Below are 19,727 nucleotides of genomic sequence, written 5' to 3' on the forward strand. Positions count from 1 at the left end.
TAATTAAAGATATTTTGCTTTCAGTGCTGTGTTGGTCAGGATCATTGCAGCCACTTCGAGGGGAGAGGGGAAATAAATTAGAGTTATTGTTATGATCCTACTCTGCCTTGGCCATTGGTAGATGGGTCGTGCCATATTACTCCTTGCTTGTTTACTGACCTCCTCAGCAACTCACCTTGGTTAATTAATTAGTTTCAGTTAAATTACTTTCACGTACGGATAATTTTCTTCTTACCACCACCTAGTACCCCATTTGATTAAATCAAGCATGTAGTCAATCGCCTTTCTGACAAAAAAAAAAAAAGAGAAAAGAAAAAGAAAAGTTATTGATACGGTTTTCCGTCATTTGCAAATTACCTAGGAAAGCAGCTGAAGAGGCATTTAGTTTGGTCCTGAGGTATGGCTAGTTGGTGCAGGTAGCGCCAAAGCAATACTGCATCTTTAAACAGGCTTGAATAAGGTTTCTCTAACTATTGAGCCTAACTCTGAGATCTCCCCTGCTGGGAGCCATAAGTTGCTTGTAGGCTTGTTCTAGGGAGTAATAAGTATTGTTGTTTAGCAATTGTGTTGTTGAAATTCAGCTCCACTATGTCTGACAGTATTTATCTAAAATACTTTCCCTGGTGCGTGCTCAAGTTCCAGTAAACCGTGTCTTATTGTGCGACCTTTTCATTTTCCAGTGAAAAGGGATCAGCTCGTCAGATAAAAGCTACAAGCTAGAGTACAGGAAAAATGCGTGCTCAGAAAATCCGAGCATGATTGAAAACAAGATGTGTTAAATCAATGCAGTTTATCGCCTGCCTATTCCTGGCAATTGCTGTTCTAAGCTCATTCTGAGCACACACTAGATGATAAAAGTATAGTGTCACAGTGCTCACTGGGGTGTGAGGGCAGGGAAACATGTTTATCAGAAAGACTGGTATGATTTTTTTTTTTTTTACCCTTGATAACAGTTATTGTCAAAATTTTTGCAAAAAAACCCAACCCTGAACAATTATAGAAGCAGGTAATATAACTGCTGCTAAAATCAGAGACTACTGAGAGCTCTCGAATTATGCATTTCTGTTTAAATGTCACAAACTAGCAAATAACAAACCCAACTGTCTTAATTTTAAACAATTTGCTGCATCGTCAAGGCTATAGCCCAAGTGGTCTTTTTGCTTCCAAGTGGGTAGCCTTATCACAATTTCATGTAGACAAATCAAAGCTAATGTTTAGAAATAAAGATGTTTGAAAACTATCATTTTCTCAAGGGATTTAAGCTTAGTTATTGTGAGGGATTAAAGACCTAAATTAAAGCGCACATAAGGTCAGTCCCTTCCAAGAACATCGCACCTCTAATGTTCATTGCAGCTAGGCACAATTCATCTCACTTTTATGATTCAGCCCTACTTGTATTTCTCCGTGAATCCCATTTGCAGAGATTTGGATGTGATAGCTGGTGTTTTTCCAGTTTTCTCTCTTGAAGATTCTTTTTGCTCTGACCACAGTGCACTTGCACATCAGAAGTCTAAAATTTTGAGAAACAGCCAAATTTAAGCTAAGATGCTTTCTGATAGGAATGGCTTTGGCATTCAGACAGGACACTGAGTTTTTCACTTACGCATCCCCTGGTAATAATTTTTTTTTTTGTAATAATCTGAAAAGAAGATGAGAAATGGCAGGTTAAAAAAGAGAAAGAGAGAGGGACTATTCAAAAGAAAATATTTCCGCATACCAACATATTACAACAGTGGTTTTCAGTGCTGTCGACCCCAAAGGAGTTCGTGAAGGGTGACAAAAAGAAACAACTTTCTGTATGATGTACAAAATTATCTCTATGAAAATTTTAAAGGTGTCCGCACCTACATCGTAGAATTTGAGGAGTCCATGGAAAGGAAACATGTTGGAAATACGCATATTAGAAAATGAAAGAAGAGGTTACGTGAGGTGACATTTTAGCATTTCCTACGCCCTGTACGGTACATCCCTGCGTCTGTTTCTGAGCCAGCAGTTTAAAAATAAATGCAGCATCTTTATTTTTTAAATGATTCGAAGTAGACCTAAATATAGATCTTATAGCTGACCTTAGGCACCCATTATTTTAAATCTTGGCTTGTATGCGTTTTTGTGCGTGTGTGTCTGTGTACACACATATTTATTTATTCAAACGAAGGGGTAACCCATGGAGAGCTAGCCATTTTCAGTGAATTTTTTGCTGCATGCTCACGTGCATTACCAGAATGTGTCCTACAAATAGGAAAATATTCACATGTAAATGCTGTTCTTCCCCTTTTTATAATGACTGCCAAAGACGCATCAATTAACCTAGATGACTAGCTGAAGTAACCAACATGCATTAATTTCCTTCTGGCCCTCTGTATACACATCCCTAGTGAATTCTACCAGCCTGTTCTGAAATTGGTATGTTTGAATTCCAGTGCCTGAAACTGGACTCTGTTTCAGACTCCCTTAAGGCCAAATCTTCCCCATTAGACAAGAGGTCAGCGCAGTCAGAGGAAGAAGAATCTGCGAAGCTCACAAATTGTCTGACTTTTCTTTTCCAAGCCAGATTGCAGGTTGCTAACGGTGAATATTCAGAGTTAATGTATTTTGAGAAACCAACATGATGCTTGCTAGACAGATCCAGTAATTTCATCCCTTAACTTTCATAAAAAAATTTGGGCTGAAGACATGCATTCCTTGCATCTTCATCACCCCCACTGGCTGCAGAGACTGGGCTGGGTGGGAAGGGAATAGCTCCTCTGGATCTTAGTTGCTGGAGAAAAATTGTTATTGGGAAGAAAATATCACGCTGTCTATCATGTCTGTAATAACACTGATGAACACAGTGGAGCTGCCTCAAACGCTGGCCTATTGCATCTTTAGTTCAAGTAAAGAGCAGTCACTAGGGAACCTCAAGAGATCTGGGCGTTAGATTTATCATTTGACTCAGCTCTGCATTTTTCTTATTGCTCGGCACATGCACGTGGTGTTTGTTTGGGCATTACACGGCAATGAAAAATAGGAATTACATTTCACGTATCTCTATCTATTTCTAATTGAAAAAAATGACATCGTGTCACAGTTTGATTTTTAAAAATGGAAATTCAATGCTTAAGAGTGTGTTTAAGTGGGGGAGTACTGAGGCCAGAAAAGCAAGGAAATTCTGAGTTAGCACTGGAAGGGCCTTTCCAGCTCAAACCTTTCTGTGCAGGCTCTCACTGTTCCACCCGCTTCCGTTTTCCATTGCTTGTGGGAATAAACACTCCAGGGAAAGTCAGTGGAAAGGAAACTTTGTAAAAACCAAGCCAAATTTGCAACAACAACAACAACAACAAATAGCTCAAATGCTTGCATGTTTTCATTTAACGGTCTTAAATTAGCGAAGGAATAGTCTTTGCAGGGAGATTTGCAAAACAGACTTTTTTTCATTTGATGATGGGGTTTTGAAGTGGGTTTTTTTTGCTGTCTTTGTAGAGCAGGCATAAAGAGGCCACTATGCGTAAGAGTTGTTGGGTAGGGTTTGCTCACAACACGCCATATCAAGATGTTGCTTTATACTCTCATCCATTGTTGGTACTGCTGTACTGCGGGGCCCTAGCAAGGCATTGTGGCACCTGGAGTTGGGTATTATTATGGTCTGTCCTGTCTTATCCCTATCTCCCGGAGTCAAGGTTTTATTTTGTTAGAGTTTTGTTTATTCTGTTAGAGGGTTTCTAGCAGAAATCACCCAGAGCTTGCCGACAGAAGCCACAGGTTATTAGCAAAGGCAAATGCCCTGGGTCAGCTCTGTGGCAGCATCTTCCCTCTATGAGAGGCAGGAACTCCTGGTTTCCATCTCGTCATAGAGGCCGTGCTTGGTAAGAGCGGGGAGTCGAAAGCCACAACCTTTTGTGTGACTACTCTCCGTTGTTGCCGCTTTCACCCCATTCTGCTATTTCTCAGCAGTGCGGAAATACAGACAGAAGTACAGGTTAAAAAGGAAGAGAGCTGATCGTAGAGGTGGGCATCTGAGGTGGAGGAAGAGGCCAAATGTCCAGGAGAAAAGAAGTTCTTACCTATAAAATGCCCCTGAAGATGCAAAGATTGCAAGGCTCCTGTTGAAGACACTGCCTTCCTAGCTGCCCTTGATTTTACTTAAAATATTCATTCTCTGTGCCTTCCAATGCTCTGACCTGGTTTAATATGGCCACAGAGAGACACGTTAAATGTGTTCCTGGCCTGGCCTTTATTGCTGTGGCAGTGCTGCAGCATTTTTGCGTGGATTTCTTCATACTCTTTTGTGGCAAGGAGGTGTGGAGCTGGGCAACTTTGTGTGTCTTGGCCACAGCATCAACTTCTATTTACGTTTTGGTGACGTTTCTCTCATCAGACAGAAAAAAACCTCAAAACAACTGTGTCGTAGACGCCAACGCCCCATCTCTTTGATGGAGCTCTGGACTTGTCACTAGGTGTCTAATTTTGTTGTAGAGCCAAATTAAAAAAAAAAAAGGGGGGGGGGGGGGGGGCGGGATTTGTGCAGCGACAAAGGTAGAGCGTAGAGAATCTTTTTCCATTCCACTGTTAGAGCCACAACCTCCTGCACGTAATGTGAAGCCATTATAGCTCTGTGCTTCGGCAGGTCATTCTTACCTTCTTCAAACTCTCCCCCGCGATACCTGCGCCTTTCAAGAAAACCAGGGCCTCTGGTGCAGCACAGGAGCGAGCACGGTGGGGCATTTAATTCCCGCGTGCAGCCTTTCCCTGGGTGTTCCGCGTACAACAATCAAGACCAGATTTCTCATCTGGGATAGGGACGGTCAGACCTGTGGACCTGAGGCCAATTTGTTTGTAAGCCTTCAACCTTTCTTCGTTTTTGTTATTTGAGCCCTTAGAGTCCCTTCCCTCTCCTTGCAGCCTTTTCCACTGGAGAAGCATCTGGGAAGTTCATAGGTCTAAGCGCTGCTTTCTCATTGGTTTTGGGTCAAACAGAATGAAAAAGAAACAAGGGCTGAGAAATAAAAGGAATAAATGAAACCATGAATGCATGGGAAACAAATTAACTGGATATGTTTTACGTTCTGAAATATTTCCATAATGCTTCTATGTAGTGTGTGTTTATTTTTCTTTGAATAATAATGTTAAAATGTGTCTAATTCAATTACTCTCTGCATTCGCTGAATGAGTTTTCCTTGGTGAAGAGTTCTGCTACGCTACCCCAAGCTACGAATTCCATATGATATTTGAACAGGTCCTTTTAATTGCTGATATTAAGTGTCGATCATTCTGCTGTAAGTTGGCAGCGTGGCCAGAGAAACAAATTCCTCTCTCAGATACATCAGACAGTCATTCAATTAACGACCAAAGCTTTATTGACACAGTAGGAATTCATTATGTGAAATATTAAAAAAAGCCCTCCACTGACTAGTTAAAAAAAAAGAGAAGGAGACTTTTAAAGAAGGTGGATTATCTCCGTGTAGTTATTAAAATTATTGGTGCAGAGTTTGAAATTATAGTTATGGTGGAGACATTTTTCTCAGAGGCATCAACAGCATTTCTGTTGAAAAATAAGTTGGACTTTGAAAAGATGAATATAATGCATGCATCCTTATTTCCATAGAATTGTGCATTTTCTTGATTAAAAGACTTAGATTTTATGAGTTATGGCTTTAGACTTGCTGCATAAAGAGCTTCATGGCTTATTCTGTTAGAGTCTAATTTGAAAGAAAGTTCTTCCTCAAGGGTTTAAGAAGTAATTCATAAAATGGTAAGAATAATAAATATTGTGCCTTAACTCATACACTGGGATAGATAGACAGATTTTGTACACCTGGGTGTAATTTTACTTAATTCACACAAGAGACAGGCTGAAAGTTTATTGTTTGGAAGGAGAAAAATGGCTTAAATCTTGTATTTGCAAAAATGATTATATTAGCTTAAATGAAAATGCTACTCTATTAATGGCTTCAATAAGCTTTGCATTTGGAAAAGTATTTTAATAAAAAGTTACCTGAAGTTTACTGCAACTTAAAATATGTAAGTGAGGGAAAAGTACTTACTTTGATTTATATGTCTTTTGGAGCTGTAATTATTGGCTTTTTACTCACCTATGTAAAACAATGTACTTTTGTAAATGGATTTCTGGCCACTTTACTCCTTTTTTTTTTTCACATAAAAAGTAAGCACTGTCAATCAAAGAATTTTAAGGTTTATTTCCTCTTTAGAAATGATTGATAGCCTTTTAGATTTACAAGTTGACAAGTTAAAGGGTTCTATTGGTATAATTATGTACTAAATTCACAGTCTTTCAATTTAAATGTCCTTTTAAAACCACAAGATTATCATACCTGTATTTTGAAAAGTGGGCCAGTCAGTTTGGGTTGGTATACAAATTGCTTCCATTAGCCTTGGGACCTATTTGAATTTAATACAGTTTTTTAAAGTTAGCAGTACTTTCAATAGTACTTTTAAAATTTAGGGTAATGGGAATGCATTTTAAGTACAGTATGTGTTAGCTTGTTTTTAATGTATGGATGTCAAGAACACAAATAGAGAGTTTGTATTTCTTATTGATTCTTTATTTCCAATCATGGAAAAAAAAAACCCCAGCGTTCTTTGAATTAGAGCACTGGGAAACGCGTTACTGTGAATGGACTTCAAAGGCAGAGACCGGGCTCGCGCGTACTGGGGACAGCGGCGAAACCTCGCGTGAAGCTGGTATCCCACCTCGTGCGTTGGCTGCCACCCGTGGTGGCCTGAGCACCCCCTCTTCTGTAGCATTCGGAGGTCAGAATATCACCTTTTCGTTGGAGTTTTGCCAGCTGCTGCCACAGGAACTGGTGCGGCCTTAGCGCTGAAGGTGGGGTTGGGTATTTAAACAGGGCTCACTCTTTGAGAGATGACTAATTGCACTGGATCGGTTTATAAATGAACTGAGGAGTGGAGGTCTGATATCGTCCAATCTGTGCTTAGATGTTCAGGCAGCTGAAGATTTCTTTTTTTCATTTTATCTAAGATTGAAGGGTTGAACGGTTATAGATTAATGAGAGAGATTTGACAACGACAGTTTAGGACACGGTCCTGCAAATTGCTGCGTGCAGCCTCTCCCCGCCACTAAAGTAAAGCTGAAGCTATTTGAAGCAGAAAGTTTTCAGTATCTCTCAGAGGATGCTTGATGCCTTGTGAGATTGGACCATAAAATTAACATTTTTTTTGGTCATTTAGTTCAGAAAATACTCACAGGAAATACTCTGTGGATTTCAAATGTGTTGAATGTGTGGGAAGATATGAGAAAATGACTGCTATCTCTGGGGGGATTTCAGAACTGGCCTCCATTTATAATATTGCAGAATTTAGTAACTACTTTCCCAAAGGATGTAAAGGGAAAATGGCCATAAACTAGACTGAATTAGAGAAGAAACACATTTGACAGAACTACGCTAAAATCTTCTAACATATTTGCAAAAGAAATGTAAATTAGAACTGTAGGGTTTTTTTCTTTTAATCTTCTCAGAGAACAGCTATTTCTGATAATAAATAAAAATAGCAGTAAATTAATTTATTGTAAAATTTGAAGAAAGTCTAAAGCAAACGGGTCCACAATAAGCAGCTATGTAAGGAAACTCAAATATAATGAAACCGGGGGTTTACAAACCCAGGTACTGTGGTATTTTCTGCAAAACTACGCAACAGAGTGGACAGCACGTGGCCAGGGTGGGTGTGAAAGTGGAAACATGGAAAATGTGGAAAAAAGGCCCAACCATCCGGAAAGCAAAAAGGGCGCAAGCAGGGGAAAAGCCTTAGTCTCACCCCTTCCATACAATGACCTGAATGTAAACAAAAGATCAAATTCAGATATTCCAGATAAGGGGAAGTGCAAGAAAAAAACTGCGGAGACTAGAGGGGTGCCATGATCTCTGCGGCAATAAAAAACTTCTGACAATAGTCCGGGAAGTATAATCCTGAAGGATTTTTAGTCTGGTGCTACCATAATACTGTAACGGTAATTTGAGGATATGCTCAGGAGATGCCTTTCTGATATTAGAGAGACGCTGAGATTCTGCTGGACTCTGTGCCTCTCCAGCCAGTCGCCGTCAGCCACACGCTCTGGTGTCACCGCTGCTGGGCAGATCCGGGTTGCCCTGCGCCCCCCGCCTTCTGCCTCATTTTGCAGCAGCATCGCTGGGGCTGCTTATGGAGTTGGGACGCACTGAAGGTCCAGGAGCATACAAAAATCTGACCCTTTGGTTGCCAGTAGAAAGGCAGTTTGAAAACAATAATTTATATGGAATAGTTTCTTGAGAAACCGGACTGGTTTGTGGGACTGTTTATGTAACACCAATTCATTAAAAACAAGCCAGGAATTAGATATTATTTTCATGATGACGATGTGGTCTGGCTAAAGATCTTTAACGTTAGGAGCATGAAAAAATGTTCTCTTCACTTAAAAGGTGGAAGTACGGACAAATCGTGCCATGGTGATCGGAGTGGTGGAGTCGTGTGATTTGCTGTGGGATAAGCGTCTCTGAGCCGCATGAGAGTGCTTGCACGAGTGAGACGGAGATACAGTTTGACGCTAAATCTCTTTGCAAGAATCAGATGGCATCATTCCAGCCATATAATAAAATTCATAATAAAACCATCATAAAGGTGCAAGTTATATTCATAGTTCAGTAGGCAGACCTTGTGCAAGAAACAATTTTTTTGCTATTAATAACCTAAGACAAAATAAGAAAAACTTTTAAGTGATCCAAAAATGAAAAAAAAAAATAAAATCCTTTCTGCCAAAAAAAAAAAGGCTGAAAATATAAAAATCCATATCGGAAAAAATTTTTTTTTCATTCAACTCAAAAAAATTGCAGACAAATTGCTGTGGAAAATTTCATCATCTCTATTGGCATGGGAGAGTCAAGATGTGCTGTTGTTTAGAGATGCTTGAGAACGCTTGACTGTGGTTCCAGTTCACCAAAGCACTTAGGAAATTTTAAGCACATGTTGAAGTCTCACTAACATCTGAGTTTTAAAGTGATCATATGACTGGAAATATAGCTAGAAGGTCATTCAGTGCAGTCCCTGTAATTATAGGCAATCATATAAAAAACATAATATGCTCAAATTTGCTTTGCTGAAAGCAAATGGGTTTAAGTATGTGCTTACAGATAAGCATGTGCTTAAAGGCTTGGCACAATCAGAGCTTCGATTAATGCAGGCAGACCATCATTTTCATGAAGATTAAAGTGTTCCACTTCCACCATTTATGTCCTCCACCTTATTGGACAAGGACTAGGGAAATATGAACTAAAAACATAGATGATTTTTTTTTTTAATTCATTAAGTCTTTTGGATGAGTTTAGTGCTGATCGGAGCCTGAGCCGGGCTGCTGAAGTCAGTGTCGATGAGTAAAAAATAAAGCATCTGCCAAGACAAATGCCTGTAGTTCACAACAAAATTATATGTGATCATTGCACATGGAGCATATTAAATGTACAACAGATCTGGAACAAGAAGGACTCCCTCATAGTTACTTCTTTTGTCTTCCAATCACAAAGGGCCTTCCTCGTAATACAAAAGCAGGAAAAAAACCAACATGAAACATGGGGTGCAAAGTATTTGTCAATTTAATTTCATCACAGCTTTCAGAGATAATAGTTGCTTCCTATTTGGAAGATGCATGCAACATCCCCAAACTTCCCAGCCACCTTGTTTTAGGAACTCAAGTGGGAAGGTTTGCGTTGCTGTTTGAACCAAAGCCTCAAAACCTACCTCAAATAGCGATTGAACCAAGACTTCAGAGTCAGTGGTGATTTCAGGGAAAGGGGATTTTGCCGTGGTCCTTCCTGGGCCTTGCAGTGCATTGCCAATTGTTACAGTGCAACGGAGCCTGCTTGCTATGTGTTTGTCACATCACGATGTTGTTTGTTGTTGTTTCAGCTCTGAACGAACCCACCATTGACTATGGTTTCCAAAGGTTACAGAAGGTTATCCCCCGGCACCCTGGTGACCCCGAACGCTTGCCAAAGGTCAGCACAAAGTTTATTGTTTTATTAAATATGGTAAAGCTGGTTACTGCATGTTTTTGTCTGAAAGTGCAAGGCTCTGCAAATGTAATGGTTTGGTACCCAACCCAGATAAGCTGCAACAGAGGCATGACCGAGAAAGCCCAATCAGGAACTTTGGTTGTAGGCTTATGAGACTTCTGTGACTTTCTGAGTCACAGGTAACTCAAACAGCTCTTGCCTTTCTTAAAAGGAAATCTTACTCTGTGTTCTGAAATACTTAACAACAACACATTTTTGGTTGGTATTTTAGAACCTGAGCAGCTTATTCATAGAAGAATGACACTTCTTGGTTTTGGTATCATAGTAGTAGTTGCCATTATAACTCTGAGAACTTCACCATTGATAAAATCAAGTTATTTGGATCTTCAGGGAATGCGTGTCCACTGCTGTTGCACCATATATTGGTTTAGGACAATAATTGCTGCTTTAATACTGCTTTATTTTGGGATTGCTGAAATAATTAGAGCAATGTGTAGTGCAGTGATCTGATGTTCATTCCCATCAAAATTAGTGGGAGTTTTTTTGTTGACTTCTGTCAAGTAAAAGCTGAGGAAGAAACAGAATAGTTCGCGTAGGCTTCTAGTACTTCTGTCTTGTACTGTGGAAACGCTGTCTGGGTCTGCACTCACATCTGTTCTTGCTACCTTGCCATCCTGTACATTCTCTGGTGAGAATTTGCGGCGAGTTTTGTGATATACTGGAGAAAGAAGTGGGGTATTTGAAAAAGTGTTTGAGCTGGAGGCACTGTATGTGACCAGCTGCCACCATGTGTTTTATCTGCTCTAGCATCATGGCTGTTAGCGAGTGAGTTGGGGCGTCAAATAGGCCAAGTGTGTATATTTGAAGAACATCGCCTTTGACTTATGGAAAGGAATATGTGAATTTGTAGACCTGAGACATAGAACAAATTGGGCTTTCATGCCTGAGGCCAGATCCCTCAAACACTGCGCATCCAGTATAGCCCCTTTGACTGGGTAAATCTTATGACCTTTCTTCTCTGGCTTCCTGAGGTGTCAGTAGGCTTTTATCGGGGGTTGTTGTGGGCTTTGATTAGGTAAATTTCTGAAGCGTTTCAAAGGTGACAAGATTACGTGAACACCCAAACTTATTTTGTTTTATTTCTTGACAGAATTAAAATTCAGTATGTGAATTTTTTTACAGGCTTGTTTAGTCTTTTATCTTTGCCTAGGAAGGCTGTAGTCCTTGGTTTCAGGGTCAATGATGTGTTGTCCTTCCCTCTTACCACCAGAGAAACATGCTGTCCTGGGGAGTTACATTTTACATTGGCTCTGTTCACCCTCTACAAGCTGTCCCTTTCTCTGACTTTTGGACAGATTTGCAGCAGGACACAGCTAACGTAGATTGGTACATTTCCCTCCAGAGATGTGACCATTTCCAAGGAAAGAGAGCAACCGTCTGTAGGGGCTCTTTCATCTGTATCGCGTCTCTGCTGCCAAACGTGCATGTGGGGAAAAATTATTTCTCGGAAAATGAGAGACCAGCCTTCACTATGCACCAGGTATTTGCAGGGCCCAAAAGAAACGCTGCAAAACTTCCCTGAACCTGATGTTCCAGATGACAAGTAGATGGTCACGGCTTTCCTCTAAATCAGGAAATTCAAGTAAAAGAAGACTGAGCAATTCCAAATCGGTTTATGCAACTGGGCTCCTTTTCCGACACCCGTGGCACTGAGGGGGTCTCAGCAATGCTCTTCTGTGCTGGCATGGGCATGCAGCCATCAGGCTGAGCACCCTCCTCGTTCCCATTTAGACTGAGACTGTTACCACACTGACAACCACATGTTCCTGCTACGGGACATAAAAACAGGCAGAAGAAAGCTCCATGTACCTCCATATCCTGACTCTGACGTTTAGCAGGTATTTATGGGTCGGGTATGAGAAAGAAGGTTAGTACTGAGTCATCTGTCCCCTCAAATAGCCTCTTGGTTTAATGTGTTTGTTCTGAGTATCTTTTCAAGCTGTTTTTTCAGATCTTTAAATCAAGGGAAATTGTTGTTATGTATGCAGAGGTAAGATGCGATGGCCTAAAAAAACCCAGTTACTGCTTAAGGACCGAACAAACTCAGTGAAGAAACTAGTGTCACTATGAAGGTTAGAGGGAAACAGGACAAAGAGGACCTTCTTTTTTTGTCTTTGGGTAATTCCTTCTGTGCAAGCTTGAAGGTTGGACCTCAAGTTCAAGACTCATTAATATGCCACGCACAGAGGCTGAATGCAGCAGGGGTTGGCACATGTCGACTTCTGTATTTGAGGCACTGATGGTTCAATTCCCAGCATCGCTTGCTGGCTCCAGGATCATAATCAAGGACGCAGCGAGTCTCTGTGCTGGGTGAGCACTGCACAGCGCTCTTCCCCATGTCATTAAACCAGGAAGGGCTTTGGCAGTATTCCACTATAGACAATTCTCAGTGGCTACTTAGAAGGGAGTTGGAAGCCATATGGCTTCCACGGTGGAACCAGGCGCAGAGAGGGCAAATGTATGAGAGAGACAGAGAGTGAGACAGCAGAGAGGAGAGCAGTGCTCAAAGCTTTCAGTATTCCTTCCTCCATTTTCCCCATTGTCCTCCCAGTGCATCACTGCTTCCTGTTCATTAAAAAGCTTATACTTACGCATTAAATAAATAAAACAAAACACATTCTATAATTGCTGCTAGGGTTTGTGGCCATTATTCCATTGAAACATTACTGATGAAGTAGAGATCTTTCAAGAAACAGAAATGGTTATTATTTTTGTGTTCATAAGGGCATGCAGTCCTTCCCATGGACCAACAAGAGCATTCTGCTGTGTGACTCATCCCCCGCAGTCAAGAACTGTTGAGGCCATCAAACAAGTGTTAGCACATGCTCTGCCCTCCAGACCTGAGGAGTTAACAGCCATCTCTGTCGACAGGCATTTCTAAAACCATCGAGGCTATTTGGGAAGTTTGATCTCCACTCGTTCAGAACCAGTATTTTCAGAAGTGCTCACTGTTTGTGCTTGGGATGAATTTTTTGAAATGTTTCAGCTTTCTGCTGGAAGTAGGCAAAGAAAAAAAGCCAGATTTTGTATTATTTCTTTGCTATCTCCCAGTGCTTCAGTAGCCAAATTCCAGTGGAGAATGTCCTCGACAGTGGGGAGAACGGGAGCACCTGGGAACTAGGGTCTTTGTCTGCTAGACCGACAGCTGATGTAGACATGTGGTTAGAGTAGAAATGCAACATATAGTTTTTGGAGAAAAAAGAGTGGGGGCTGATGTTGGCAGCTGGGCTGTGGAGCCAGCTATGGGCCAGAGTCCTGTTGCCTTCTTGCACAGAGCAGGTCAGGGAAAGCAGCCAGTGTAGGGTTGTCACTAGCAGATGTGCGTGTCTGTACGTACGCACACAAACACAGGCACCAAGAGGAGAGACAGGCAGTGCAGAGGTGGTGGGATTAGCACCCAACGCTTGGAGTGAGATCAAGTACCAGGAGTGTGCTGGGCAGTATAGTCTTTCCTTTCTAATACAGACAGGAGGCAGATCAGAGGAAACGAGATCTCTGGGGAGAAGTGAAAGAATTGCCATGACGCCAATGTTAAGAAATCGTATCGTTGTCCTGTAGGAGCAGTCTGTAGAAAGCCTGCCTGTGGTGCTGGGGAGTAAGCCTGCACGTGTGTGTGCAATTTCCCTGTCTCATGTGTTTGCATATACGCACACGAATACACACGTGTTGTTGGTTCTTGCATACATAACTGCAGTGGAAATCACTAAAGAGTTCAGATCACTAGAACATGTTGAGTCTGTTGAGGTTCATTCACGTAACTGCCCTACAATCCTTAAAATATCCCTGGCAGATACGTTGCAATTCTGCAGTTTTGTTAAAACTCCACAGCTATAGCTGTTAAACAGTTTCAACTGTGAGCTAGATTTGAAACATATCCATCCTAAATGATTTAATAACAACGATTCCTTCCTCTTTATATGCAATTTCCTAGAATTTATTTGCCGTTTTCACCACTCCTACAACTCATCACTTGTATTTAAATTAAGCGCAAGATGGTTCACTCTGTGTTTGAGAAGCAAGTCATTGCATCGACCCCCTCTGTGATCTGACGTCCTCTCCCTCCCAGTCTGTTGCTTAAATGCTCTCTCTAGGAGACCCCTTATCCCTCCTGAAAGGGACCTTTACTTCTGGTTTCTCTTCATGTAGATGAAAGTGGAGCCTCTCTCTCTCTAGCACTCGGGGCCCTCCCTGCTGAGCAGAGAGCACCCGTAACCAGCTCCACCTTCCCGTCAGCTCCTTTTCTCTGGTCAGTCATTACACAACCCCCCCAAGACATATCCCACCTCCTCGTTTAGGACACTAATAGAAGACAGGTGGTTATTAGGAGCCAGTGGCTGGCAAAAGCAGTTGTCTTTTCCCACGTGAAATCCTGCAGGTCTGCCCTTTATCCATCGTGACATGGGTATTGTTTATATTCCAAATAAAGGTTGTCTCTAAGTGTGGGTGGGTTGGCCCAGGATTGCTAACGGGGGTTAAAATAGCAAGGAAGACAAGGCAACTTAGGTTTGCTGCTTCAGACAGACCCAATGGAAATTCTATAATGGATCTCCATCTGTTAACTCAAGATACTGTATTTTAACCTAAGTTAATCATTTTTCAGCTAAGAAAACACATATTTTGGAGGATTTTTTTCCACAAAGCGTAACAAAAGGGTTGTTAGAAAACTTGTATACTAAGTATGGGCAGGAAGGGGGAGTGTGTGAAGAGGAGCTGTTTGAGTTCATCTGTATAGCAAGGAGGGCATGAGATGCTCTTGGCGGTTTCTAAACTGTACTATAAAATTTATAAGCGTGTGAGACCAGAGTTAAGGTTGGCACTGAACCCTTAACAGTGGCGCTTTTTTCAGTTCCTAGCAATTTGGGCATTTAGTTGGTTGAGGGGCTTGTTTGGGTTTTTTTGGGCTGGCTTTTCAGTTTATCCTATTGAAAATATTCAGGGAGAGAGTTTCAAAGCGATTGAGAAGACGACGACGACCAAGATGCCTGAGGCTACTGTGAAAGTATCACCCTTATGGGGGGGGTGCATGTCCGAGGCATGTCTGGGAACATGCAAGGAGTCTGAAATGAGAGAGAGCGAAGAGACGGAGCTACGCTGCTCGCTGAAGGGCAGAGCCACATACGAATGGCTGGCAAGGAGCCCTTTCCTTTCTGAAGGTCAGCAGTGTGCCTACACATTTCAGTGAGTTTTCTTTATAAGTGGGTCAGCATTTACTCAGCAAACGATTAGAGCAGATGGTGTAATTTAGAATCTATGACAAAACTTTTAATAGATGAGGGCTAACATGATGACAAGGAACTCTTGTGCCATTCTCCATTCCCGATTTCTGCTTTGCCTTGGGGTAAAAATCATGCCCGGGATTGGATTTTCTAGTCTGCACATTCCATCTGAGCAACTCAGACCACTTGTTTGAACATCCCGTAAGAGGGATCCCCACATTTCTCTGTTCCTGTATCCTTACTCTTACTGTTTTTAAATAAAACAATCAACTGAGGGTGGCAGGAAGGTACCAAACAGGTAAACACTGTCCCTTCGAGGAGCAGAGCTTTTGAAGGAAAAAGCCACAGTTTGAAGAAAGTAACAAAGGCTGCATTTGTGTATTTTGCTCCATGGAGCTGAAAATATCTAGTAAATTGATCCCGTGGGAGTAATAAATACACATTACTTTATCTTGTACTTCATGTCCTATACCCCTGAGCCTTGATAGAACAACACCACTTAATAGACTTAAAAAAAGAGTAATTACAGTCATTGGTTGTGTGATATTTCAGCCCTTCCAGCCCTGCCTGACCTTCTAATTTAGCTCACCGTGTCTAACTAATGCATTTATATTCATCTTTTATGAAGCATGTGTAGTACAAAATTGACTTTGCAGCCTTTAGCAAGCTGTCTTACCAGGTTTAGGATCTGGTTAGTACAACGTACTGTATAGCATATGTACATTTACAGCAGAATCTTAAATGCATATGGTTCCGATCAACTCTTACTTTTTATCCTTTTGGAAATAAAATAAAAAATATTTATTCCATTTCATCCTCCCCTCCCCTTTTTAAAGCTTTTATTCATTGCGGCATTATTTACAGCTAAACATGCAGGCAGAAAGATGCAAGCATTTTTTAAAATGATTACCACTAATGTTTCTGCTTGTCAGAAGTGCTTAAATTTTCCTGCACTTTGTCTAAAAACTTAGCACTTTTACCTTTTAAGAATTACAAATTTATAAGATCTTACCAAGCTGATTTACAAACACAGCTGACAGTTTATGATGAATGATGTTGCAAAGCGTACAATATGTTTCTCTGTCGTTTCTATGCATGTATATATTAAGAAGAAGATCAAGAAGAGGGAGAACCCCCCTCTGAAATAACCCTTGCGTTAGAGAGCACGCGCACAGCTCGCTCTCCTGCGCTTCCTCATCGCTTCCTGCTCACTTCACCCATCCAGCAGCGCGCAATTGTTCTCTCTGCATTTTCTCCCACCATATGGTATCCTCATTACCATACACTAAGGGTCCATATGGGGAACTTGTGAAGTGAACTGTATTCATTTTAACTGCCAGATGAGCAGCCTTTTGCTTTGCAAGCTTAGCTTAAGTCATCTGCTGTCTTTATGTTGTTATGGCAACACAGCACCAATAAAAAATTCTAATCTACTGTAAGTGTCTGGGATCACAGTATTTTAAATGCTTGCTGTAACTGTCCTCTAAGTGAAGATGCTTGTTCTTTTAGTATGACAAAGGGTTATTGTCAACTCCAGCAGGTGGCAGTAAAGAAATTGTTTCCTTTTTTTTTTAAACCTTTTAAAAAAAAATATATTTTCCTTTTTCCCTATCTCCCCTCAACCTCAAAAAGTCATAGAATTACACAACGTGCTCAGTCCTCTGCATTTCCTAGGATTTGTGATGCTGAGGTTGGAATTGCAGGTGTTACTTTTAAGTTGCAACTCAAATACTAAAGGCAGTAAAGTATGAAACCGTGGTGGCAGCTCATGCGCTTCATTCATTGTCGGAGACCCAGGCTCAAGTACCACTTCACCAGGATTCTGAAGCCTCCATAGCCACACAGCTAGATCCGTTTTGGAGCTGTTTTTCAGCTGCGTTTCCAAACTCCTGAATCAAACACAAAGCTAATTAAGAATATCTTATAGGAATGGAAGTAGGCAGCAGCATCCTTAAATATAAATCATTTTCACCTCTGTGGGCCACATGATATGTTGCATCGCTGTCTCTCCGTCTGTATTGAAAGTGAATGTTTGTAGTCTCAGTTCATCAGTTCACATTAGCCTCATGCTGAATATTTAAACACAGAACAATTTGAACACACCATGAAGAGAGACAGTGACTGCACTTTCACTTGGAACAGCAAGAGCTCATCTAATAATAATTTAGTAAATCAGCCATTTAGTGGCTCAGTTGTACACTGTATTGTGCCAAATAATACTCAGTTCCACTGTATGCTGGTGAAATTGAAATTCAGACTCGAGTCACGTGGCACTTTTTTGCTCAATGGAGAGATGAAATGGAAAATCACCCTCCCAATAGACTGTTTGAATGTAGCGATTTATCAAAAATATAGCAGAGTGACAATATAAACAGGATTTGGTTGTATGTGCTACAATCTATTCTAATTAGGCTTTTATTATTGTGGTTTCTTCTGCACAGATTATTTGATAATTCAGGATTTGCATTTACATCTTCAGTTTATTTTGCATATAGGCAGAGCGCAGATAGGCATAGTTACTGCGTAGTTACAGCCCTTGAAGGCCCAGTCCTGTGGGAAGTGTGGCGGGGCCTTTATTGCCGTATTTCGAGCCCTGGCTCACAGGGAGCACCGTGCCCTCGGGAGCAATGGGGACGCACAGCTGCTGCCTTTCCTCCTCAGGAAGCGCCGTGTATGTTACTTCATAGCATGAAAGCAATACTGGATTAATTTCTTTTCCCTGTTTAAGGCTATCAGGATTTGTAGGAAGTAGTAGTATCTTATCTTAGACTAACTGATATAACTGGAAACAAACAGACAAGCCTTTGGGAGCCCAAGCCTTGCTTCCGATGTGCCGACCGTACCTTTTCCCGCCTGTATCAGTGGGTCTAATAAAAGATATTACCTCACCCTACGAAACTTGCTTTGGTTGTAACCATAGACCATCGTGACTTCAGCCAAAGAGCTATGCTTTCAGGCTGTCTCTGATGAAGATGGGGGGGAGAGAATATTTTCCTAGAAAGTATGTTGTGAAGTTTAATTTGTTGCCATTAAAGCGGTGCTTTGAGATCTTTGAATGCAGGGCATTGCAGAAGCGTGAAGTAATGTCTATAATCTCACCTACAGTTTCCATTTCTAGCCTGGTTTTAGGTGTTATGCAGTGGTTTACGTGGCGATGTAAAATATGATTGCCGTGTATTTCTCACAACACAGTCCAATTGAGTAGCAGAAAAAGCATCCTCCTAACCATCATGATGCCATTTAGCAGAGAGTGCTGGAAGCAATAGGATGCCTGTTGTCGTAATTCTGCTAAGAAATACAGAGCTTCACAATCTATACTCAACTGCTGACACTTGAAAACTCAAACATTTTGGTAAAATGAATCAAGCAGTAATGTTTCTTTTATGAGATCTCCTCGCGGGAAGGGAAGGTTTGGCACCATTTGGAGATCAGGCTCAGTGATCCATCATAGCAAAGTCAGCTGTCCTGGCGCGTCTCATAGGTCACTCGATCGAACCAGTGGCTCTTACAACTATATTATTGCTTATGGAACAGTAATTGAGGCACCATGGTTAAAAATTACCTGGTCTAATAGGCAGTGAACAATTTGCACTCAATACAATTATAAGCCAAATCATTCATTTCATAACACTTGGACTAATTTATTTGTTGACCTTTTAATATCCATAGCTCTTCAGTAGTATTAACTGCAACTCAGACAAAATCTCCTGTTCGTTTTACCTTCATTGATTTTTTTTCCATTGAGGCAATAACAGTTGTTTGAGTACAACCTTTTCTTCCTGTTGTAAAAGTCAATCATGTAACTTATGTTGATATAACTCAACTGGATTGAAATGTCCTCTAAGTACAATAGCATACTACTGTTATCATGCGGCTTGGATAAACATGGATGTGCATTTTGGATTTATTTTAAGGAAGGTTTTGGAATATATTTGTCACAATAGATGACAAATTATATGCTTGCTGAGAGGAGCATGAAAACAAAACACAGAAGCATTTTTTAAAGCGGTGCCACATATAAGTAAGACATTTTTGTTCATATATTACGGGAGATCTAAGATACAGAAATTTTGGAATTTGTCTCTCTTAATTTTGTTCTTTAGAATGACCTAAGTGTCTTTACTAATAATGCTCTATTCACAATTTCATCTGGACATCGCATCTTGTCTCTTGAAGTCCTAACATTTTACAGGATAGAGGTGCTTAATTTTTCCAAACGTAAGCATCTGACAAAATATGTGTAAAAGTATTTTTTAATAAACAGGAAAGAAACAATACTACTATTTAGATAATCTGAATTTACTTTCATTTTTTTCATGTTTGAACTAGCATGAGAGCTGAGGGGTTTTGAAGATCAAAAAAGTTACTGAAATATTGATGTATTTTGAAAAATCAGTGGCGAGTTTTGAAGCACTTCCATAAAATACGTTGGTGTGGTGACAATGGTAATCTT

The 19,727-nt window shown here is 40.8% G+C and overlaps 1 protein-coding gene across 12 annotated transcripts in view; it reads left to right on the top strand.

The window, feature by feature from the left end:
- Nucleotides 1–19,727, top strand: part of EBF1 (EBF transcription factor 1) — a 298,786-nt gene that overhangs the window by 255,246 nt on the left and 23,813 nt on the right. For all 12 annotated transcript variants that reach the window (XM_054217556.1, XM_054217563.1, XM_054217557.1 and 9 more), the window contains one exon: nucleotides 9,892–9,980. In XM_054217556.1, coding sequence (XP_054073531.1) covers nucleotides 9,892–9,980 — 89 coding nt within the window. The remainder of the gene's footprint in view (nucleotides 1–9,891; nucleotides 9,981–19,727) is intronic.

Source organism: Rissa tridactyla, chromosome 11 (assembly GCF_028500815.1).
Source record: "Rissa tridactyla isolate bRisTri1 chromosome 11, bRisTri1.patW.cur.20221130, whole genome shotgun sequence".
NCBI classification, from domain to species: domain Eukaryota; kingdom Metazoa; phylum Chordata; class Aves; order Charadriiformes; family Laridae; genus Rissa; species Rissa tridactyla.